Source organism: Erithacus rubecula (genome assembly GCF_903797595.1).
Source record: "Erithacus rubecula genome assembly, chromosome: 3".
NCBI classification, from domain to species: domain Eukaryota; kingdom Metazoa; phylum Chordata; class Aves; order Passeriformes; family Muscicapidae; genus Erithacus; species Erithacus rubecula.
This window is the reverse complement of record NC_136689.1, coordinates 89,057,012-89,081,498: the sequence shown is the minus strand read 5'-3', so window position 1 is coordinate 89,081,498 and position 24,487 is coordinate 89,057,012. Positions and strand designations below refer to the sequence as shown.

Genomic DNA, 24,487 nt, shown 5'->3' with positions numbered 1-24,487 from the left:
TAAACCTTGGAGACTGTGTACTTTTAAATCCATTCTTCAAAAAGCAACACACTACCCTGTTATTCATTATAATCTACAGGTTGTCCTGTGCCCTTTATTGTAGTTTTTACACAGGGCCATTGCAGAACAAGAAATTAGTTTTTATATTTTGCAAATAAAACATTTATTTATGTTTCGTTCATTCCTGGACTGGTGATGAAAAAACATATTAACATGAAACAAAAACTTTTATGTCTTTCTGGGAGAGCAATGGCCATGGAATTCAGAATCTTCTTTAAAGCATAATCTTAGAGGAAGAAACCAAAAGTTGATGTAGTGCTTCCATAACAAACCATATATATGACACATGAATGTTTACTACTTTGGAATAATTTGAATGACTGAATATATTAGTGCATAACTGAATTTTCTATCCTTGCTGCCTACACATATTCTGCTGCTTTAAAAATAAACACTTTAAAATTTTTTAAACTTTAACAATTTAAACAATTTTAAAACAAATTTCTATTTTGACAAATTTTACTACATATTGAGTTTATTCTTCAATAAGAAAAAAATTTTTTAAAAATAAATTATCCACTTCGACACCTACTCACTTGTAGCTGCTTAGCTTTTTATTAATTAGTTGCAATACTGAATACATTTTTACTCTTCTTCTGTGGAACTTTGCTTAAAGTTCCTACCTTTCTTGATAAGGCAAAGACAAACTTGTTCAGTATTACCTTTCAGCTGGAACTTGTTTTAAGAGTGGGTATGAATTACTGAAACCAACTACTCAAATGCCAATATAAGAACTACCATAAACACACAGCAACTAGCCCTTCATGAGAAAAATACCCACAGTGGACCAACACTGCTCAAACCATGCAGCTAAGGCATTGGATTAAGAAGAAAAAAATTAGTAAAAGCGACAAATAGAAACTTAAACAAAAAATACAGCTTGTCATTCTCCTCACCTAGTCCATCCAATGGGATGCAAAATATATTGGTTTAACTTGCACTCAAAAGAGAACATAAGGGAAGAGAAGTGGACGAGCCAGTCTCCAATAACATTATTTAAATTGTACCATTTCCCTTAGTTCCCTGCCTGTTTGTACTTCTGAAAAACAAAACCCTTTTGAAAGCACAGAATCACAGCCATCATGATTCAGCTCATCCTTATCTGATGCTGAAGGGATGATGGTTAGAACTAAACACCAGAGCAGAGTAGCAAACATACGGCTGATACTGTGGCAATTAACAGTTCAAGTTAAATTCTGACCCTCTTCCACTTTTACTATTCCATGGTCACATTATGCTCTGCAATCTCCACCACAATGAACCCACATGGAACCACCTCGTATCTAGAGCTTTCAGCACTAATATTTCCAGTATCACTATGACTCTCCTTGTGCAACAGATTTTGTTTCTCCTTTATGCCACTATTCCTCAAATTACCTCCTAATACTGCAGCAGGAGGCTAAGGTCTTGTTTGCACAACTATCAAAAGACAGCCACAGTAATTTGTGATACAGCCATTTGTACTGTATAAAGTGTTTGCCCTTACATGAAAACCACTGAGATTCAGTCCGGTGTTGTTGCTCCTCCCTCTTTTTCTGAGAAATAAAAATGAGGAACACCTCAGAATTTTCAAATTACAACCTTTCTAAAATACAATTGCATTTTGATGTTCTCTATCATTCCCTTAACATCAGAACTCCAAACTTTAGAATAAATCCACTTAAAATATTATCTAAACTTACATTACTTTGGTTACTTTATTTTCTTCATTCCAAGCATAAGTGTGATGCACACTTTACAAACTTCCACTCTACACATGCAAACTGTCAATCATAGCATATTAAAGCTCTTGGGACATCAATTAGCTTGTCTGTAGCAAACAATTTTTAGGCTAGCATTTACTATTTGCTACCTTAAAATGACATGTGAGTGGATAATGGATAAGATCTTTCCAAATAAGCAGTGATTCTGTGTAATAGGAATACTACTCCACAGCTGCATTCTAATTGAGAAGTTGGCATTGGAAAAATCTCACAATTCATATGAGAAGGCCAAAAAAAAAAAAAAATACCCTTTTACAAATTAATTCATTGACTATCTTCTAGAAAAGAGCTCTGATTAAAGCAATGTTACCTGAACCTGAAGAGAAAAATTCACCTTTGGGACCACAGCTGCATGTACCTTGAAGAATGAGAGGCTAATTTCAGACTGTAAAAGACCTATTTTCCTTCTGCCCTAAACGGCTGCAAACGTCCTGCACATATGCAGTCAATTTATCCTGGATAACTCTGGACAGCAGTAGAATAAATAATGCAGAGGACAGGATACATGCCACAGATATTCTGAAATACACAAAAGAAAATCATCCAGAGAGTGGTCTACCTCTCTTCAAGGAATATTAAACCTGCCAGCTTCAAGCTGACTCTGACAAAAACATCCAAGCAAGTACTCCAGATTGGTCCTAAAAATAGTATGAACACACTAACACGGTGCAGTGCTTGAACTCGGAGCAAGTTTCAGACACCCTGGCTCTGCAATCAACCAGCTTCACGTAGCAATCTTACTGCTCTCAACATGGGAGGCTGCTGCTACCAAAATCCTCAGCTAGGTATCACAGCTATTTATTGGCTTCTTTTAAAATATATATTATCTACATAACACCAATTATATGTTGACATTTGCATTGGTTTAGCAAATTCTGCTGGCCTATGTTGACAGAAAAAAGTTCTAAAAAGGCCTCTCTCACTTCAATTATACCTTTTTAACCAAAGCAGATTTAAATGCCATTCAAAGGTAACTCCTGAGAGGCCGAACACTGCTGAGCTCCCTTCACTAATTAACGGATCATTAGTAGGAAAGAACCCTAACCATTCACTCCCTGCACCACATACTGTTGTAATTACCTTTGTGAAGCAACCAATTTGTCTTTCAGTTATTTTGTCCAAAATCCCAAGTGAATTGACACAACAGGGAGAAGGAAAAAATGGAAAAAGGTTTTTTCATACACACGTTTATGAAAATTCATAATTTTTAGGACTGGCAAAGAATCTAGGAGCTAAGTTTTTCTAGCAAGAGTTAAAAAAGGGGATTTCAGTAAATTATGAGAGTCAGAAGTGATAGACTGACTAAATGAACAAAAAGCTTTTCTTGGAATTACAAATATGGATACATCACTGAAAAGCTTTCCCTTTGTGCAGCTTTTGAGAAAGTTAATTATATCATCACTTCATAATCACGACAGCTATGGGAAACAGCAAAACACTATCACAGCTGTTGTTTGCTTTTTCCAGACCATTGGAACAGGCACCTATTCGTTGCCTTTCAAAATACTTCCTTGCAGAGTTCCTAATGAACAAGTTCTCTCTGTGTTTATGCCCAATTGCCACACGAATCCAGTTGGAGATAAAATACAAGCTTTAGTGCCAGTTATTTTACAACAGAGATTAGACTGCTCTTCTTTCCTTTTCACAAATCTATGAAAATAAAACCCAAAAAATCCTTACAGACATTCATATTTTTTTGGATGCACCTCAATGAAACACACAAGAAACAGGCAAGAATCATGGATGCCAAACAAGACAGAAGACAGGCTGGCTGCAAAAAAACGCGCCAAGGAGCCAGGTCATTTTCTACACTCTATTTCTAGAGCTCTATGCTCAGCTCAGGTTTCTGTTTTGTGAACATTGTTGAGGATACAAAGTTTCAGTAATTAAGGAAATCTAAGCCACAGAGAAGTATCTTGCTTTGAAACAATGTAGGAAGCAATATATCTGGAATCTCTCTGTGAATTAACATATCCTTCATTTTGGTCCCAAAGCGAAGCAGCTGGGACACTCCAACACATGAAACGTGGAAACTTGCATCTTCCAGGAAACAAGACTTTGGACCTCCAGTGCTTCACTTCACTGCCACTGCTACTGCAACTTTTACATATATGACTGGGGCTCACAGTAAATCCCATCTATAATCTACTATGATATTCACTTTTTATCTAAAAATATGTACCTCACAGGACCACTGAATAAAACAACAAGACCTGAAAGTACTTGGGTCTTAATTCAGTCCACTCATGAAACACAGCTCTGAAAGCCAAAAGGGTCCACAAAGCATGCTGACCTTCAAGAAGGACCTCTTCAGAGCTCAAAACCACTCCACTGGGCAGAGAGCTGGTATGGCAGAATACTGGCACAGGTTAACACAGAATTTCTGGATGAGTTAAAAAAAAAAACAAACAAAAAAACAAACAAAAAAAAACCAAGCAGACAGAAGGTAGAAGTAAGAAAAATACTTTGTAGGAAGAGAGAAACACTACTTGAGCTGGCAGCAGTCCAAGCTCAGCTGGAGTTGCGAGAGGGATGTTAAGGTATACTGGCAACAAAAGGAAGACAGGAAGAATAAGAAAATTGTAGGCCTGCTGCTCAGCTAGCAGGGGCCATAGAGACAAAGTACACAGAAAAGGCTTAGATACTCAGTGCTGTCTTTGGCAGTTTTTATACTGATGAGGTCTGAGCCCACAGCAGAGTTCCAGGGAAAAGAAGCATTACCCACATGAGCAGCAGACCCAGTTAGAAAGCTCTTCAGCAACTGGGACATCCACAGAGACACAGAATCAGACCAAATGTTTCTTTCCTTGGGTCACTAGGAGAATTACAGAAACAAATTTTTTTTCCAGAAACCACATCCCATCCAGCATATACTTGGAATAAGTAAATCAATCTGTTTTCTATTGCAAGACATTTAGCTCTATGAACAAGGAAAGAGTACTGGACTTTGTTTGCCTTCTAACACAGCACCTCAAAGGATCCTTAGACCTAAACTGCTGATGCATGAACTGAGTAAGTGAACTGTAAAGTGAGTGACACAGCAGCTGAACTGCTGAGCTCAAAGGGCTGTAACCAAAGACACCATGTCCAAGTGGCCTCTAAGGAAGTTTCTCCAGGCCAATACTGGATATAAGCTTTGTCTGTAGTAATGACCAGAAAGATGGAATAGAATGCCTCCTCAGCAACTCCCCAAGGACACAGGAACTGGATGAAGTGCTTTATAAGCTAGAGGGAATATCTGCCATTCAGAGATACCTCAAATGGCTGGAGAAGTGGCCTGACAGAAACCTTGCAAAATTCCACAAAGGCAAAGTCCTGTATCTCTGTTGGAACAACCCCATACAGGCTGGGAGACAACCAGATGGAAAACAGCTTTGCAGAAAAGGTCCTGGGGAGCAAGTTGAACAGGAGTCAGCAGCGTGACCTTGTAGCAGACAGAACCACACACTCGGTTGTGTTAGCAAAAGTGTAGCCAGCAGACCACGGGAAGTGATTCTTTCCTTTCATCTGGCACTCATGTGAACACATCTGAAGGATTCTGCCTAGCTTTGGGACCGTCTGTACAAGACATTAACATATGGAAGTGAAGCCCAGCAGATGGCTATGAAGGTGAGTAGTGACTGAAGTCAGGGTATACAAGGAGAGCCTGAGGCAGCTGCAATTGTTCACCTTAAGGAAAAGTTATTACTGCTGCTGCCAGCGACCTAATCAGAGCTTATACAGAAGGCAGAGCCAGACTCTTCCTAAAGATGCAGTAATAGGACAAGAGACAATTTACACAATCCACACCTCCAGACAGAAAACTTGCAACAAAGTTTTGATTCAACACCAAAACAGGTGACCAGAGAAATTGCAGAACCTCCATCCTTGGAATTATATAAGACAACTGGAAAAAAACCTGAGCAATTCCATCCAAGTTAATCTTGCACTGAGCACGGAGTAATACCAGACGACTTTAAGAAGTCCTTTAAAATTTAAATGATCAAATTCCCAAAGGCAATCAAAAAAACAGAACTCTACAACTTGATCTTAACAAGTAAACATAGTGAGGCTCTCAATACCCCCTCTATCAAAGCTTTCTTGCTATAGCCAGACATAGGCGAAGAAACAAGGGAGGGAAGAAACCTAGAACTTTTACCATAATAAGAGCAGATGGAAAGGAGATTTACTTGTGCTGCATATATGATTACCAGTTATTTGCTGAAAGTATGCCCAGAGCACCTGCCTTTAGGTAATCATGTACAATGGTTTGTCCTCAATGCTTCCACCATTCCAACCACTATATGGTTTAAGGCACAGAGCACTGCACTTTGCATTTTGCTTAGTGCCACTGTAGAGGACAACATTTATGTCTTATGAGCCACTCAAAGAGCAGATCTTGTGGATCACTACCATTGAAGGTTTATGTGCATGCATGTGAAGGAGCTTCCAGGTTTGGCTTAGTCCTAGAAGCAGTTCCAAGTCACAGGTGCTTATCTGAAAGACACAGTACTGGAGCTTTGCCCATGTTTTAATGGCATGAATGGCTCCTAGTTATAAAGGGTGTATTATGAGGGTAGTCAGCTTCTCAGTAGTTAACATATATAGAAATAGGAAAAATTATGGAATTCTTTTCCAATATGCCTTGCTGCTTTTTGTAAGGCACTTTTACCAAAGCATGATTAAATGTGGAAACAGTGCTACAGATGGTTTGGAAAAACATAGTAACCTCAACCAGCACTGAAAAAAGCACTGAGTTAGTGTTATAATACAGCAATAACTTTGCAGAACAACTCTTAACAATGTAAAAAGAAATGCCTGAGAGACAGTGAATTTGAAAATAAAATTAAAGGTATTCAAACTTCTACAATCTTATCTATGAACTTTTTAAAATTAGACTATATGAGCACTTGACATTACTAACAGTTTTGGAATAAAAATTGCATGTGTTTCTACCGATGGTTAGGATGCTCCTGATAAAGGAAGGCATGTCAGAGAGAAAAGAAGGGTAAAGGCAGAACTCCCAAATGGAAATTTGATCTCACTTCCTTTCCTAATTCTCTGTAATACACCTCTCCTCCTCTACTTCTCCAGCAGCTTTCTCTAGTTTGGAGTTTTGGAAGAAAATGTTTCTTAGGCTCTGATCTCTACACCTTGTATTGCTTCTGCTTACATCCCCAAATGTTCCTATATTTCCTCCTCTAGGCCACCAGACAACTCAGTCTCAAATGGAGTGGCAGGAATAACAAACAAGTTATTGCTAATGCATCCAAACTCACTTAAAGCATTATTAAAGCACTTGCTTTTGAATGTACTTCTAGACTCTGCTGAAGAGGTTTTGAAGAAGGTCTGGTATAAAATTTACAGCATATTTGTACACTTGCCTTATGCATGAGACAATTCCCTCCCCTTAAGTAAACAAAGTATCTGGAAGCTATACAAGTGAGGCTTACAAAGGAGTCCTCAAGGTGAAAAATTGGTTCTCCTGAATAGCAGCAAATAAGCCTTTAAGTCTTTCAAATGAAATAGATTTGATTGAAACATATTAAATGTGGTAATTCTGCTTTACTGAGAAAGCAATATAAGGACTAATTACTTGCTCTAGAAAGCTGTCCTGCCAAAAAAAAACCACTAAAAAACCCCAACCAAACAAAAATCATAACAGATTAGGGAGGGAAACACTAAGAATATCAAAAGAAAAACCAAGGAGTGTATCATCACAGCCACCAGCAACAGAATCTCTAAGATCTTACTGTCAATAACTCATTTATATATTTTCCAGCATTGTTTGAGTCTTCTGTTCCAAGAAACAGTTCAGTTTCTTCTCTCTTCCCTCCTGAACACCCCAAACAGGAAACTCGTCCATCATATGGCATACCATGAAGAATACAAGTTGTCTTCACAACTTCAAGACTCCCCTGCTTCCCTTCTCCAAAGGGGAATGTTTCTCAGTTCTCTACTACCTCATTGTTTAGAAATCATGGCAGATGATGGACCACTCAGAAGTCCTGTGCTACTCTTGAAGGTCACCCATTTCGTTGGATAACACTCAGTGGTCTAAATTTTGCCTACAGTTACAATTTCTCTCATGCTCACATTCAGAATACAGTATTTTGAGCAGCAGTCTGAATTACAAAATTAGTTTTCTATTACAAACACAGAGAGAGGCAAATGCACAGATATACACTCTAGACATAAAATTTATAGAGTTCAACTTCTCTTTGGGCAACCTACTACACTTTCAAAACTAAGTTAAAAGACAATTTTTATTTCATTTTACTTTCATTATTTGGGTACTTGGTGTCATATTATAACGACACGAAAGGCAGTGGCAGTGAAACAAGAAATGAAAATATTACCCTACAGTATTCTTTCCAGTTAGGAACTTCCCTCTTCATTTCCCTCACTATCCGTTGGTGGTTTCCTCCAGTCACAGCTTTTGCTCAGGAGCACTGTGCATAAGCCTCCCAGGGAAGCTCTGAGCAACACAAGGGCCTCTCAAACACATGCAGGAGAAACATGTGCAACAGTATCTTGTTCTAGAATGTTCTTTAAAGGCAAAGTATACCTCTCTGGGAAAACAGGCATGCATACAGAATGATTGGATAGAGCAAATCCAAAGAGCCACACCTTGCCTTAGGGGAGAATGTGATGAGCCACTCTCCCATCAGCATTTATTCCACTGTCTTGGATTCATCTTAAAGATCTGTCCTTCCCAGTATTAAGCAATATACCAACAAGGCAGAAACATCTCACTCTCCAAGACCCCTCTGCAGCCTGTGCCATGCACTGTTCATCCCTTCACTCAGCCCTTGAGGCAGAGGTCATGCCAGCCTGTACCTCCCCTGTCCTCTCTCCAGTTCATTTTCAGCTCCCATCAGCCTAGTACAATGCTGAAAACTTGGAAGGGCAAAGAGTTGTTCTGGGACTGTAGGTATCCCTTTGCACTGCAATCTCCCTTGTGTCAACCCAAACTTCAGTGAGACCAGGGAAGAAGAGCATTAGCATGAGACACAAAGCCCTCCACAACTGTAGTGATCTGTCAAACTTTCGACAAGAGAAGACTTCTTTTGATTTGACATGGTAACTTTTCTTCTTTTTTGCAACATATTAAATTCCCATCTGGAAAAGAAATATGCTTATCCAAAAGTCTGGAAAAGAACTCCTAATAATTTCATTGCTACTACTAAGTAAGACCAGCTTAGTAAGCTGTTTTCACAGCTACATACATTGTGTATTCTGCCCTATGAACCACTGACACAAACAAATTCACTTATCCACATGTATGCTGTGCTCCAAGAGCCTATGTTAGGTGGTAAATCCTTTAGATGTGGAGCAGAAGTCCGAGTTGAATTGCTGGTCTTAAGTATTCATGACAGCTGGTAACAAGAAAAACAAAATTACCAGAACTTTAAAGCTACTCTGATACACTTTATCAGAGACACTGACTATCACAAGAAAACAAACACACTTTTACAAACTTTTTCAGCCTCTCTAAAGAAAGAGGGTCCCCTCATACTCCCAGACAGCTCAGAACAACTCTTCCAAAACTCTTAACAAATCTACTAAAAGGAATGATTCATTGGCTTGATTCATTTAACTAGGCATCTTACAACACAGGGCCATGGCTGATATAATGACACTGAATAATTACACAAATAGCATTACACTTAATTGCTTATTTAAAAAATGCAACTCTGAACTGTATTCTTCTTAAAGTTTGATGTATACAATTATTTTAAACCACATTAGAAATTGGTTTAAATGACCCATACACAAAGAAACAGTAGGCAAAATACAGACAAGTTGCAGATCACAGTTATTTCCTGCCAGGTTTCTTTTTTGTTGGCAAACATAATTCTTATTGATGCATATTTAATTTGCATTGATCAACTGTGCCATGAAGAAAGAAAAACTCACTAACTTGTGCCCACTTCTTCAAATTTGTAGTTGTCTATTTAGTGGACACATTCCATGTTGTCTTTAAACTTTAAATGCTCCTTGGTTTTGCTCATTGGTCTGTATTTTAAATAATAGTGAAAATTAATGTAGCACATAAGCAGTACTGTTTTAATACACAGATGTGACTGAAAAGTATGAGGCTCCTCACTTCAGCCTCTCACATAGTATTTTTGCATGCTGTTGCCATCTTACATAAACATTTCAAACATGTTTTTCAAACCCTACCAAATCACATGTGTTTTCTAACCCTGAAATGACAGCAAGTTAATAATACTTCAACCAGATCTTACCCAGAGAGAAGTGCACATTTCAAAGGGATAATGAGGGATAATGTATTGGTCATTACAGATGTGTCCTCACATTCCTGACCAGTTCATCCATCCATTAGCAGCTATATTACTCTGTGCTCCTCTTTGGACTTCTGGAGTTCTATCTACCATTACCTTCAATTATTCTTTAATTTTATGGCCCATTTTACTCTCCAGAACGTTTAAAATAGATTGATTCAAATCCTTAGTATCTTAAGAAAAAAATCATATTAAAATTTATTCACACAACCCCGCCTTAGCTCTACAAGTTATGAAAGGTCCAGAATCTCGCCCAATCTCTGGAAAGTAAGAATCACCACAACCTGGTTTTTTTTTCGGTTTGTTTAAAAAAAAAAAGAGAGAGAGAGAGACAACTATAGCACAGGCAACTTATCTCCACAAAACACACACATCAGTGATTGCATTTGTGTACTGGCAAAGCCGGAAGGTGGCTTAGGTCATGCATGTAATGCCAGCCTAAAAAAAAACTTAAAAAAAATGCTGTAGTCTGACAACTAAAATCACAGAATCAATGAGGCTGGAAAGGGCCTTTGAGACAATCGGGTTCAACCTATGACCCAACACCACCGTGTCAACTAGAGCACGGCACTAAGTGCCACATAGTCATTTCCTGCACATCTCCAGGGACAGCGGCTCCACCACTCCGTGGGCAGCCCATTCCAGTGTCGAACCACCCTCGCTGCGGAGAGATTCCCCCTCACGTCCCACCTACACCTCCCCCGGCGCAGCTCAGGACCGTGTCCTCCCGCCCTGGCGCCGGCAGGAGCGGCCGCCCCCCCCAGCACAGCCTCCCCCGGGGGCTGCAGGGGGCCCCGTCACGGCCGCTCCCGCCGGCCCCAGCCCCCGAGGAGCCGGGGCGAGGCCGCACCGCCCGCCCGGCCGCTGCCCCGGGCCCGGGCCCGGCGCGGCCCCACCCCGTGCGCGCAGCCTATCGGCCTCAGCCACACCGCCGGGCCCCGCTCCCTGCTGCCCGGCCGCCCTCCCTCCTTCCCGGCCGCCGGCACCTGCTGGGCGGGGGAGGGGAGCGAGGCAAGAGCCCCGAGCGGGGCCCGCCGGCCACCTCAGCGCCGCCCTGCCCGAGCCGGCGCGGGGAAGAGAAGGGAAAGGCAGCGGGGAGCCGGCGGCTTTTACCAGGAGGAGCAGGAGGCAGCCAGGGTCAGGCAGGAGCGGGAAGATGGCGGGTCTCATGGTAGATCGGGCGGCCGGGAGCGGGGAGGGGAGAAGCGCGGCTCCCACTCTCCGCGGCGGCGGCTCCTCCACTTCCCCCGTCGCCAGGAAACACCCGGGCAAGTTCCACCGCGGGGCCCCGCGCTCCGCCGCGCGCTCCCGGGGCACGCCGGGAACCGTAGTTCCGGGAAGGGGAGGGCAGGCAGGAGGAGAAGGGAGGGAGGAGAGAGAAGGAAAGGAGAGAGAGAGAAAGAGGGAGGAGGCGTGGATCCCAGAGCGCACCGGGGCTGCCTGCGGGGCGGCGCCTGGAGGCGGCGGCGGCGCGATGAGGGGAAGGGCGGGGTGGAGGTGAGTTACGGGGCGCAGCTGCGGCGGCGGGCAGGGGAGAAGGGAGGGAAGGCTGGGGCGAGGGAGGCGCTCCCGCGGCCGGGGCGAGGCAGGGTTAACCCTTCCCGCCTTGTGGCGCGGGTGTCCCGGGCACCGCACCCTCTTCCGCTCGGGATCCCCGCTTGCCCACAGCGGCTCTCCGCGCTTCCCTCGCATCCCCTTGGCACCCTCAGCCGCCGGGACTGCGCACACGCGTTTGGCTCTGGGGAACGGGACGAGGGGCGTTTGGGCACTGCCCGCCGTGTGGTCTTCGTGTCCTGGGAGTTTGGGAGGAAACTTTCTGCTTGGAAGCCTGTGTGTGACGGGGCAGAGCGGCTGCTGGGAGGGTCGGGGAACTTCAGCTCGGGTGGAGCGTCATCGCTGGTGTTTATCCCTTGGCGCCTCTGCACATTGGCGCTTTCTGCCGCTTCCTCGGTTGTAAATGCTCAAAAATGAAGAGCACCCGAAATTCAGGGCTTCGCCCTCTTCTAGTAAAACTTTGGACCTTGCAGAGCCGTCTCAAAAAGATCACAGAAAGCCGCGCTTTGCTTTTGTCACATTTCCAGTGTGCACAGGAGTGTAAGGAGGGAGACTGGGTGTGGATTTAAAGGAAAATCCTTTACATCAGCCTTTTTCAAGTCAGGACTGGCTTGGTTTCAAAGACGGCCTGACAGGCTCAGACTTTGTGTGACCCTGCAAAAATCTTGTGGCCTGTCAGTTTCATGAGCTGCAAACACTCTCACACACATAGATATACGTACAATGCATGTATTTTTTATAGTCTGAAATTGAAACTTGACTTTTATCAGTTCTGCTATGACTACCTTAAGGACTTGTGCTCTTTGATCTGTAGAATGAACATCTTGTGCACTAACTCACATTTGAAAAATCTTTGATATTTTTTCAAAGCTCAGTCTTCACTTGGAAACTGTATCAATAAAATTTGATAGCATCATTGTGCTATCATGTTTAAATTTTAATAACCTCATGTTTTGCTGAACAGAAAAATGATGTAATTCTTGCTGTCTCCGTAATGCAAAGTAGACATATCGTAGTTTGGTATGAAATTTCAGAAACCTTGAAGAGGCCTTGGTGTCCATGCAAATGTCCCTTCGTTTTAAGTGACTTGAAAAGGATGATAGTTTCTACATGTTAGCTTAAAGAAGAAAAGTCAATTATTTGCTTGATTACAGTAATATGATGTGTATTACAGATAATGCCAATTATGTAGCATTTTATAAGCAGATCTTTTACTTATTTCTTGATTTTTGTTGACTAAATGTCTCATTTTTTTGTTAATGAGGATCAAGCAAGCCTTCCAGACAGCAGTTCTTCTGTTTGTTATATACAAGAGAGAAATGCCTGAGGAATGTTACAATTTTTCCTTTTCTAGTCCCTCTTAATATTTCAGAACTTCTCTGATGCAGAATTAGCCCATTCAATGGAATCATGACACTTTTCTAAGAATTGCTGTAAAGACAATGGATTGCTTCTCTCACCTGTATGATTACAAGTGCTTTATGCTGAATTAACTGTTGCTTTCATCTGTAAACTGTGAACATCTTTCATTATTAATTCTCTTCTGTATGGAGTCAGTTTTATGGAAAAAATATTGTTGATGTTATTAGGATGTTTATGGTGCTTCAATAAGTTCTTTGGTATTTGTCAAATTTTATGCTGCTGCCCCTGGTTTTCTTATATTTTAGTTTATTTGTTGAGACGTAAAATGTGAATAAAATGGAGGAACTGGATAGTAAGAACCCCTGAGAAAATGCTCTTGAAGATGCTGGGCCACTTCTTAAGTGCTGATCATTTCCTAAGCACCACCTCCAAAGGAGCTGGCAATTCCAAAATGTCAGAAGTCAAGCACATGAAGTAGGTGGTTGGCTTGGCTGGCCAGGGGTCTTCTTTTGAAGCTAATGAAAAAAAAAAAAAAGGTGTATGCCCAATGGAAGTAAGATCAGGTGACATCAGTTGATGTAATCTTTTTGGATTTCAGTAAAGCTTTCAATACTGTCTCAGAGTATCCTCCTGGACAAAATGTCCAATACACAACTGAATAAACACATCATATGCTGGGTGAGCAACTGGCTCACTGCTTGGGCACAAAAGGTTACAGTGAATGGGGTGACATCAGACTGGGGACCTGTCGCTGGTGGGGCTCTGCAGGGCTCCATCCTCGGCCCTGGGATTTTCAGGATCTTTATTACTGACTTGGATGTGTGACTGGAAAGGACACTAAATGAGTTTGCAGATGATACAAAATTGGGAGGAGCTGTTATCTCCCGCGAGGGCAAAGAGGTCCTGTAGAGAGACCTCAGCAAGTCAGGGTCTGGGCAGTCACCAACTGTGTGAAGTTTAACAAGGCAAGGTGCTGGATTCTGGACCTGGGTGTGTGGACAGACTGAGGAACAAGATGCTGGGAAGAAGTGCTATGGAAAGGGACCTGGTCAATGGTGAGTTGAACATGAGTCAGCAGTGTCCTGGCAGCCAGGAGGGCCAGCCCTGTCCTGGGGGACATCAGGCACAGCATCACAGCCAGGCAAGGGAGGGGATTGTCCTGCTCTGCTCTGAGCTGGGGCAGCCTCACCTCAGTGCTGGGGACAGCTCTGGGTGACACAATATATGAGGAATAAAAAGTCATTAGAGAATGTCCAAAGGAGGGCACAGAAGATGGTGAAGGGCCTCAAGAGGAAGCTGTGTGAGGAGCAGCTGAGGTCACTTGGTCTGTTCAGCCTGAAGAGGGGACTGAGGACAGACCTCAGTGCAGTTACAGGTTCCTCATGAGGGGAAGAGGAGGGACAGGTACTGATTTCTGTAGTGATAGTGACAGGACCTGAGGTTGTGTCAGGAGAGGTTTAGGTTGGATATTACAAAAAGGCTCTTCACCCAGAGAGTGTTTGGGCACTGGAACAGCTCCCCAGGGAAGTGGTCACAGCACCAGCCTGTTAATGCTCGAGAAGCGTTTGGGCCCATGGTGTGACTCTTGGGGATGTTCAGTGTAGGGCCAGGAGCTGGACTTCAGTGGTCTGTTCCAGTTCAGGATATTCTGAGATTCTATACTACAGGACTATAGTAGGTTGATACTTGATAACAAACTTTATTGGTTACTGGATTAAAGCATGCATAGCAACACTCTGAAGATCAGTCTGTTTTGTAGAGAAACACTATACGGACTTCTGCAAAGCCTATGAACTGAAATTTGTGTTTAAGGCAATGAAACTACAGGATATAGGTATATGTTTCTTAATGCAGGCTTCTTTCTGGTGAATTTTGTCTAGAGGTAGAATAATTCACAAATAAACCCCATTTTTTTTTCTCTTCTGCTTTTAACAGACGCTTATTCTCTTTAGCATTGTTTGAATAATGGTAATGACTCAGTATGAAAATAATTCTGTTTTATTAATGTCGTTTTGGGATTTTTTCTAGAACTGAATTTCTACAAAGAATGTTGGTGGCACAGATCTGACCTATAGTAGTACCTTGAAAGAGTATGAATATTTCAGCAAACTGCCTCTTCAGTGGTTCCTCGTTAGCATCTGAAGTGCATGCTGCTGCTGTTAATGGAGATAAGAGTACCCTCCAAAAGCTAATAGCAGGTAAATGTTTTCATTCTACATGCATTTGGATTACTTTGGAACTGGAGCTTTTTGGTTTTGACTTGCAGGTCTGATCTTTAAGATTTCTTGATTATATGTGCTTCTAGAATAAATGTTGCCCTGAAAATATACCTAGTTTTTCTTTTTATTACCTGTTTGATTGGTACTTCTTTGTGAAGTAAAATAGAAAATTGGTAAGTGATAGAACCCCTTTCAGGGAATTTGAAGTTCTGGAGAAGTATTTAATGCTGAAATACTTTGGCTGCAAATGCTTATTTTTTTAATTGCTTTTTAGAAAATTTGATAAATGTGTTTTTACAGATAATTTATTATAGTTTCTAAAGTCTTGCCACTATGTAGTATTTGTGAACAAAATGAGGCAGCCTTATTTGTTACTTTGATTCTAATAGGCTGGCAATGTTTCTCAAGAATTAAAGATAATGAGAGAGTCTAGTAATATTGAATCTGAAGTTTAAAAAAAATTCCCAACCATTAAAAAACTCAGGATTTTGCCTTCCCTTTCTCTTCAGGAATGATATGGCATTCCACATTAATAGTTTTCAAAAGCAGTATATATTCTATGTTCCAAAACCAGTCTTGCACATTTTTGGAAGGCTGCCATATGATAGCTAAATACTTGGATTTTTCAGAGCTTCTAATTAAATGCAATTCCAGGTGATCCTGAAGAATTCTATTCGCTCAGAGTTTTTTGGAAAATCCTATTCCTGGAGCTTAGCAAGTGTTGAAAGACTGAAATAATAGAGGCACAGTCTGTATTTATGCCACTTACTGTCAGTTTTAATGTGTGTGGAGAATTTAATGGTAATAACATGAAACCAGCAGTCAGGTTTCTTTATGTATCTTCTGCTGACCTGTGTTGAAGGCAAAGTGAAGACCTATGTGGATCTGTTGTCCAAGCAGTACAGAAAGTAGTAAGGAGCTCTTCTTTACAAGGTGTATCAAATTTTCTCAAAATGTAACTATAAGTTATCTGAATCCAACAGGAACAGGTTTGAGGGAACTGACTTTATAGAAGCTGCACTTATTGAAACAGTTCTTCTGTTGGGCCTTCAACTTTATTTTATCATATGATGGTTAAAACATATACTGTTTGCACTTAATGCTGTCTGTTTGCTCTTTTAAAAACCATTTTATAAGCAGCAGATGATATGGAGATACTTCTAGAAATCTGTGAGGTTCATCTATAAAGTAGCTTTAAATACCTGGGTTTCTAAAAATCCCTTCTGCCTGAATGTGGAGGTGGAAAAAAAGTCTGGGCTTTCAAATCCTGAAGAAGCAACCAAGAGTTTTTGCTAACTTCATTGTGGTTTTATTAATCTCAGAGCCAAAAGACATTATTGGAAACACAAAGGAAAAATTATTTCTTGTTGCTGGTACATCTTGTCAAATATACCACAAAACAGCCATTAGAACCAGATAAAGGAATTGATCTTCTTTTAGTGATGATCTTGCAGCAACAAGGTAAAAATGCTGTTTTACTATTGCATGGGAGAGAAAACTGCACAATCCTTGTAGCGTTTCCTGTACTAGCAAAATCTGGCTTTTATGCTTTGCAGTGTTTGACAGGATATGACACAGACCTTACTTTTGCCAGAACTGAACCAAACAGAAAAAAAAAAACCTAACCAACAAACCAAAACTTCACGTATTGCCTAGCAGAAGAGGAATGCATTAGAGTAATATTTTTAGCTGTTTACCAGTCACTGTTGAAAGTATTACTTGATGCCAGAAGTGAATTGAGCAATTGGTGCTGTTCACTGAATTTCATGCCTGCTCTCAGCAGCAGCAGCTGATTCAGGACAGTGCTCCAGCGTTATGTGTGCTGTCTGCTGGATTGTTTAACAGCACCTTTCTAATACAGCCAGGCTGCGCATCTTGGATACTTAGCTAGCTGTGGATGTGGCAATGGAAAGTCTTGATTTTCTCCTCCTTTAAGGGAGGACCTTTTAGCCTTTAAATTCATTATTACTTTTCTTTTCATACTTTCACTGTTCAGAAATTAAGATAGGAGGGGCATAGAGGCTGGCCAAATGGTCTCTTAGAGCAGCCCCTCAAACCTCTTCAGTGATTTTTTCTTCTACCATACATAGCTTGGTGGAGCATGTGTGGCTGTATACAAACATAGGTACTTTATTTGCATATAATTAAAGTGTGGATGAGTTTTGAAGGAACAGGTGTTTGAAGTAATACTGGATATTGCATTCCTTTTGACACCCTGTGCCAGAAAGAGGCACAGACAGAATCAAAGGTAAATAGAAAATTTATTTAGCGATAAGGGGCTTGTAACAAAGTATCTCTGTATGTTAATCGCTGCTAATGTTTTGTCATAGGACTGTCTAAAAAGCCTGTGGGTTAAATACCATAAAGTATATGCCAAATGTTAATTGTATAACCAGTGTTCTAATAGAAGTGTGCTCATTGTTTGCATTGTATGGGTTGTCCTGTACTGTATCACCTTGTTTTAGAATTGTACATTCTTGAACTTTTGGGAATGCTTACAGTGTTTTCTGTGTATTTTACAACACTGAATATGTCTTTAATTAACAGTTCTTCAGTGTTAAAAATCCATCTCTATGATTTTGATCTGAGGGAAAAAGCGAGCAGAAGTTAATTTTGTGTTTTCCATTTTATGCTTTGAGAAGGGGCATCTAATTGTTTTACTTGTTTAAGAGAACGTAGTAATGTTTACAATAGTAATTATACTGAAATGTCTTTTCAGTCCATCTCCTCATTCTAAAACCCTTATCAATGCATTGCTTGCATTCAAATACCTCTAAATCTCTGATTTGAAGTTTCATTGTAAATTTTAACTAAACTATGGGTTACAAATATACAGTTGTGCTCTGTTTGATCCTCCTCTCTACTTCTCTCTTGCCTCTTCTACATTGTGGGAGGTAGAATAAATCTCAGATATTGCAGCAGGCAAGATTCTTGCAAGTGACAAGACATGGTCTGTCTTTTAATAATAAGGAAGAATTCACACCCTCCTTCTGCCCTATCTCCTCTTCTGGTTTGAAAAAGTGCATAGAAATGTTAAGAGTCTGATATGACTGCTTGCATAGAGTGTGAGGAAGTGATGAAGTACAGCTATGAGAGTTAAATCTTGGACTTGGGCCCTGTATTCCATAGTGTTCATGACCTCTGTTGGCAATAAGCTTATGGAATGCATATTCTGGTGGGCTGAGGACTCTGATTCTAAAAGGGGTGGGATCTAAAGAAATTTCTTTATTAGGCAGGTATGTGAAGAGAATTTATTTTTGCCAAAGCACATTTTAGGTATGCTAATATGTCAATGTTTTGAAGGCTACCTGTGCTTTCTTGATTGCACAAAGCAGTCATTTGCTGCAGCTGTGAAGTTCACAAGGTGTTGTGGAGAGTGACTTTCATCAGTTTAGTCTCCCCTTAGCACCTGATGGTGATATAATAGCTCCTAGCCCTTGTTATTTCTCTTAGCCTGAGCCCAAAACCAGCCTTTTAATGAGTGCTCACAGGATATTAACCATTCTTAGAATAATTACCAGGGCCCTACAGAGCTCTGTTAAGCAACAGGAGAAAACCTACTGCTGGCTGAAGATAGTTTCTTTACCTTAAAAAACAGGAGCTTCAGGAAAATAACTGGCATCCAGTTTTGAATCTTTTGCTCATTTCTCCCTCAGACTGTGTGCAGTCATGGAAACTCCTTGTCATCGGCTACATCACTTTTTGGGAACTGAAAATGAACATAGATATCTGTTGCTCTACTTAGTTATGCTGCACTTGAGCTTTATTCCATTTTTGCTTGTAGTTAATCTCTAAATCTTTATATATATATATATATATATATCCTCTAATATTCTGTAATAGAGAACTGAATTTGAGAGCAAGGTGCTGGTTTTGGACACTGCTGATTTAGGAACCACCGTTATCTGAGCATAAGCCCATGTGCTTATGTCTTACTGGGAGAAATGAATGTTCATGTATTTCTGTTAATAAATTTGAGTGTTCAAGTTCCATCAGCTTCAAGCAATTTAAGATACTGTTGAGGTTATGTTAAGACTTAGCAGTGAAATGTGGTTTAGTGATGTCTAAGTGTTCATGTTGAGCTGGTACTGGAAGAGCACTTGACTGTCCTTAATTAATTAGAGAATCTGGCTTGTTGGTTGGGAGCAATGACATGTTAAATCATGCTTGGGACCACAAGATATGTAGAGGAGCAGGCTAAACAGAAGTGTGAAGGTATTAAAATGCAAAAAGGTGTTAAAAAACCAGCCTGTTCCCAAGAAAGCTAGGTGTGGGTCAGTAGACAACTTCTTGCGAGGTTATTTGGGGTTGTTTGTTTGTTGTTTTGGTTTTTAGGGTTATCAAGGTGAAGTGGCAGTCAGAGAAGAGAAGGCCACAGGTGAAGCCTAAAAAGACTTCTTCTAAATCTGCATCACAGAGGAGTTTGGAAATGTTCTTAAACATTTTTTTTGCAGAGCAAAAAGACTTTTCTCAATGCAAATCACACTTTCCAGGCAAAAAAAAAGGTGTTACAGAGTGAATCATGTGATTGACATGATACTCACTCTATAGTTTTAAAGGAACTAAAAAAATCTACTGAGTGAGTAAATGATTTCTCTGACTGGCAGTACTCTGCTTAACAGTGTTTTTTGTAAGTGGCTTGATTGGTAGGGAATGAATTTTGATTCTTGATATTCCCCTTGATCCATATTTAATCTGCTTGATTCTTCTTCTGGGTGAATCAATAGAAATTATAATTAAGAATAAAATTACTGGATATGTAGAGAAGTATGAAGTTCTGGGGGAGAGCAAAGACTGTAAAGAAGCAGCATGCTGCTGCTGGAGTGCTTCTGAAGCATCAACAGTCATGCAGACAAAGAAATAATTAAAAAGCAAAACTAACTTGCCTGTAAAAGTCAATGTTCTTTGGGTAATTGTAGGCAATGTTGCTCTCTTGGAGATCTGAGCAATCTGGATGTGTGGGGTAGTTGATACCCATGAAGTTAAAGGTGCTTGCCTTTATGTGGTGACATCATGGAAATATGAAACTTTATGGTGAAACTGCTTTGTTTGGAGGGTTTTTTGGACTGTGAATAAGAACAGTGTTTTGACTTTTTTTGACTAGGATCTCAGATTACTGCTTTACTAACCTTATCAATTCAATCAAGCTTGAGAAATATTTTAGTAGTTTCCATATTGTAAGGCATCCTGAAGTAAATAATGGTATTGATATAATATTGACATTTATGCTTTTAAAATAAACATTACTGTGAGTAGGCTTCAAAGTTGGTTGTAGTTACGGTGTTTATAGGTTTCAGGAGGTCTGTTTGGTTTCTGTGCTGTTGATATTTTTAAACTAATCTGTGCAGCTGAGATCTGTGTAACTATTTGAAAATTATTTATAGTTATGCCACTGCAGAATGTTAATGATGGTAGGTGTATTCATGGAACTAATGTTTTCTGAATGTACTTTTTTTCAGTAAATATGTGTTGAAATATTCTGTGACTGTCAGTAAAAGTAGGATAAAATGTAATGACTCTGAGTTTATTACATATTCCATTTTTTGTTCACTCTAGTCATATTATAATGAGATACCTGCTGTTCATATTATAATGACTTTTTAATATAAAGTACTGCTTTTAGCTAGGTACTAATATACTTTACTGGTTTAAGTGGACGCTTTGTTTTGGGTTTTTTTAGGAAATTCTGAGCTGAAAGACAAAGAGGACCAGTTTGGAAGAACTCCCCTTATGTACTGTGTGCTGGCTGACAGGCTGGACTGTGCAGAGGCGTTGCTGAAGGCTGGAGCTGATGTTAACAGAGCTGATCGCAGCCGAAGAACTGCTCTCCATCTTGCTGCACAAAAGGTAATTGCTTTATAAGTGCTCATAAAGTTAGGGCTTTCACCACAGCTGTGAGGTGGGCTGACCCTGGCTGGACACCATGTACCCACCAGAGCTGCTCTATCACTCCCCTCCTCAGCTGGACAGGGGAGAGAAAATATAACAGAAGGTTCATGGGCTGAGATAAGGGCAGGGAGAGATCCCTCACCAGCTCCTGTCGTGGGCAAAACAGACTCGACTTGGGGAAATTAGTTTAATTTATTACCAGTCAAATCAGAGCAGCATAATGAGAAAAAAAATAAGCCCAAATCTTCCCCACACCCCTCTTCCTGGGCTTAACTGATGAACTCTCTACCTTACCCTGCAGCCAGTGGTGCAGGGCATGTCAGTTCATTACTGTCTGTTTTTCCTTCTACTGAGATGTCTATTGTACTGTCCGGTTATATTGTCCCACTGAAGAAGTGCTAAAGGGAGTATTCAACAATAAAATAGAAGGTAATTGAAAGTATAACTTCAGAGCTGCAAGAAATTTTGAGTGTGGTTAGGCCTGGGGGAAGTATCCACAGTCTCTCCATAGGAGACTAAGCTGGCTGCTGATGGGGGGGGATGGGGGGGGGGGGAAAGAGGGAGTGACTTTGGCTGCTAACTGAGACATTTGAGTTCATAAACTGTGAAAAAGACTCCACAGAGAAGATTAGAAATTCAAAATGAAAGCAACAGCCTTTTATTTACTATTTTTTACTATTTTTTATTTACTATTTTAGTTTTTATAGTATGTTTAAAACCAAAACTGCTCAAAATTAACACTTTTTTGTCTGTGTCAGCTGTCTTTTGGTACCAGTTAGAGCACCTGCCATGATTTTCATAGCAAACCATTTCCGTATATATATCTTGTCACCTGTTCATAATTGTTCACATTTTTTATATGTTTTAATATAATCTGCAGTTGTTTATTATTTTATTTTAATTAGGTTTGCTTAAAGGCAGCTATAGTATGGTCATGGTATTCATTCATATTCATGTAAGGAGCAGTTAAATAGCAAACCATCTTGGGAAGACTATAATGAGGTGATATTCTCCAGGTACATTTGCATGGGAGTCCATAGGGACTGTGTGATCTGTTACTGCATCCCTTACAGGGAAATAAAGTGTTGTAGTTGACTTGAAATAGGCTAATTCATCTGCTTGGTTACATACCATTACACTCTGATGAAAATAATTCAGTCATCATCACAACCTTGTTTCCAGGATTTATTTTGTATTTCTAAGGGACTGACCAGCTTATTGTGAATGGTTTTGTACCAAAGATAGGTATTTCATAAAAGCAGCAATGTCAGAGACTTAAAAAATTGCTGTAACATACTTTACTTGCCTGGTATTCATACAGGCATTCAGATTTTATGATGTGATAGGCATGTGAACATTTTAACTGTATTATAAACTTAATTTTAAAAATTGTATGTTCCCCAGATTTTTAAAATACTTTTAGCATATTCCAACAATATAAATTCATGTTAAATCTTTGTCTGAATGTTCATAATGTGGATATTTGTATCATAGCAATTCAAGGCAAGAGAGATTTTGCCTTGGCATAATATCCTCTAACTTCATGTGTTCTCCATTTCCTTTGTGCTTTGCTTCTATCCTGAAAGTGCAGATTGTAACATGGGATACTTGAACCATCTTAGATGTGTTTCCAGTTGACAGTGCAGATGAAAAGGAAGGTAAAACACCATGAGATAAAGATTGTAGCAGTAGATTTTATGTAGTCACATGCTTACTGTGTAATGTACTACATAGATGTGATTCACCATAGCAAAAAGTGGTCAGGAAACAGCTCTTGCAACTGCTTTTTATTTGCCTCACTTAACTGTCTTCTAAAATTCTCTTCTGTGCCTTCTGAACAGTTACTTGCTATTGGTGTCAGTTTATGAAATTAACATTTCATGTGTGTAAAATTTTGTCTGTAGTCTTTCCATATTAACATTTTAAGATCTACATTTCTGTCATGAGTGTCTTCTGAAAAATACTTAAAATTCAGAAAAAACTTAATGTTTCATGCAGTTTTGTCTGTTTAAAAATAATGTTTTGCATTCTGCTGACTTCTTGCTCATACTTTTGGTTTCTATTCTATTTTTTTTCCTCCAGAAATAAAATTTCTCAGTACAGTTGGCTTTCAGATAGAAAAAGAAAGCATGCTGTGAAATCACCCGTTTCCAAAGTTGTTTAGTCTGTGTTGATTAATCATGAATATACATATTTATCAGGGCCACTGTATGGTTTTTGTTGTGTTCAAGCTTGTGAGTCAGTAGCTGTCCTGTGCTTCTTTAAAAACAGATTCACATTTAAAAAATCCCCATTAATTGGTAGTCACAAGTGCAAGCTGTTTAGAAGTGCAGTGCTTGGAGATTCAGATTCCTAAATTGTACTTGTGTTGCATTCTGGTTTTCCTTTTCTTTGGAGAGAGAAGCTAAGATTTACAGACCTTTACATCAACCACTGAAGAGGTAGGACAGAAAAGATGCTTCTTTCTACACTGATCCTAACTAAAACAGGTGGAGGTAAAATGAAATAAGGTTCCTGAGTCAGAACCTTCCTCTCTGTGTACCAGGATTACTTTGGCTGTTCTTTGCTGTCTCTTTGAAGGGCTTTTGAGGCACTTTGCTCATCAGATCACAGCAGACACATTCTGAGGGCTGGAGTTGGTTGCCAGAATATTTGAGACTCATTAATCACCATTCTACAAGTTGCCTTTATGTGTCTCTTTGCACTTGCTCATCTGAAACAGTCTTGCAGCTGATTTGACAAAAAATGGTCTCTGCTGCCTTCCTTTGGGAACCACAGTACTGTCTCAGAGGCAAAGATTTTGTGAGAAAATGCTCTTCTAATGCCAAACAGAAGCAAGTATTTAGCTGTCTTGGACTGAAGAGAGCTGAATGTCTTCATTCATTTGTTTGGATTCAAGATAGTGTCTCTCCCATTAGTAATCCTGCTTATCAAACAGTTGGTTTTATTCTCTGCAGGATGAGATGAAACTTCCCATTTTTCTGTCTGGAGATTTCACTGGAAGAGAACTTCCAGTTCATGTCTTTGAGTCCTAGTAAAATTGCTTGTGGGTTTTTAAATCCCTGTAATAGAACAACATTCAGAAGTGTGGCATTGACCTGACTCATAAATCATCAGTTTTCAGTAAAATGAATTAAGACTTCAGTTGCTTTTCTTCTCTAGGATGGATTTCTGGTTGGATAGGACTTTAATGAACTTAATGCCATTTAAGACATCATACCATTAACACTTGCATAACTAGCTTCTGACTCAACCTGTGTGAGTTGCAAACCTGGCTGTACTGGGTGAGTGTGTGTATGCATACACATATGTACATATCAGTTCTACATTGTATTTTATTTTGTATTTTATT

The 24,487-nt window shown here is 40.1% G+C and overlaps 2 protein-coding genes across 2 annotated transcripts in view; one reads left to right on the top strand and one right to left on the bottom strand.

Moving 5' to 3' along the window:
- ERP44 (endoplasmic reticulum protein 44) overlaps positions 1–11,759 on the bottom strand; it is a 47,048-nt gene extending 35,289 nt beyond the window's left edge. The window contains exon 1 of the mRNA XM_079300248.1: positions 11,225–11,759. Coding sequence (XP_079156374.1) covers positions 11,225–11,281 — 57 coding nt within the window. The 5' untranslated portion in view covers positions 11,282–11,759. The remainder of the gene's footprint in view (positions 1–11,224) is intronic.
- INVS (inversin) overlaps positions 11,498–24,487 on the top strand; it is an 80,965-nt gene continuing 67,975 nt past the window's right edge. The window contains exons 1-3 of the mRNA XM_079300243.1: positions 11,498–11,608; positions 15,056–15,225; positions 20,927–21,093. Of these exons, the coding sequence (XP_079156369.1) occupies positions 15,120–15,225; positions 20,927–21,093 (273 nt within the window). The 5' untranslated portion in view covers positions 11,498–11,608; positions 15,056–15,119. The remainder of the gene's footprint in view (positions 11,609–15,055; positions 15,226–20,926; positions 21,094–24,487) is intronic.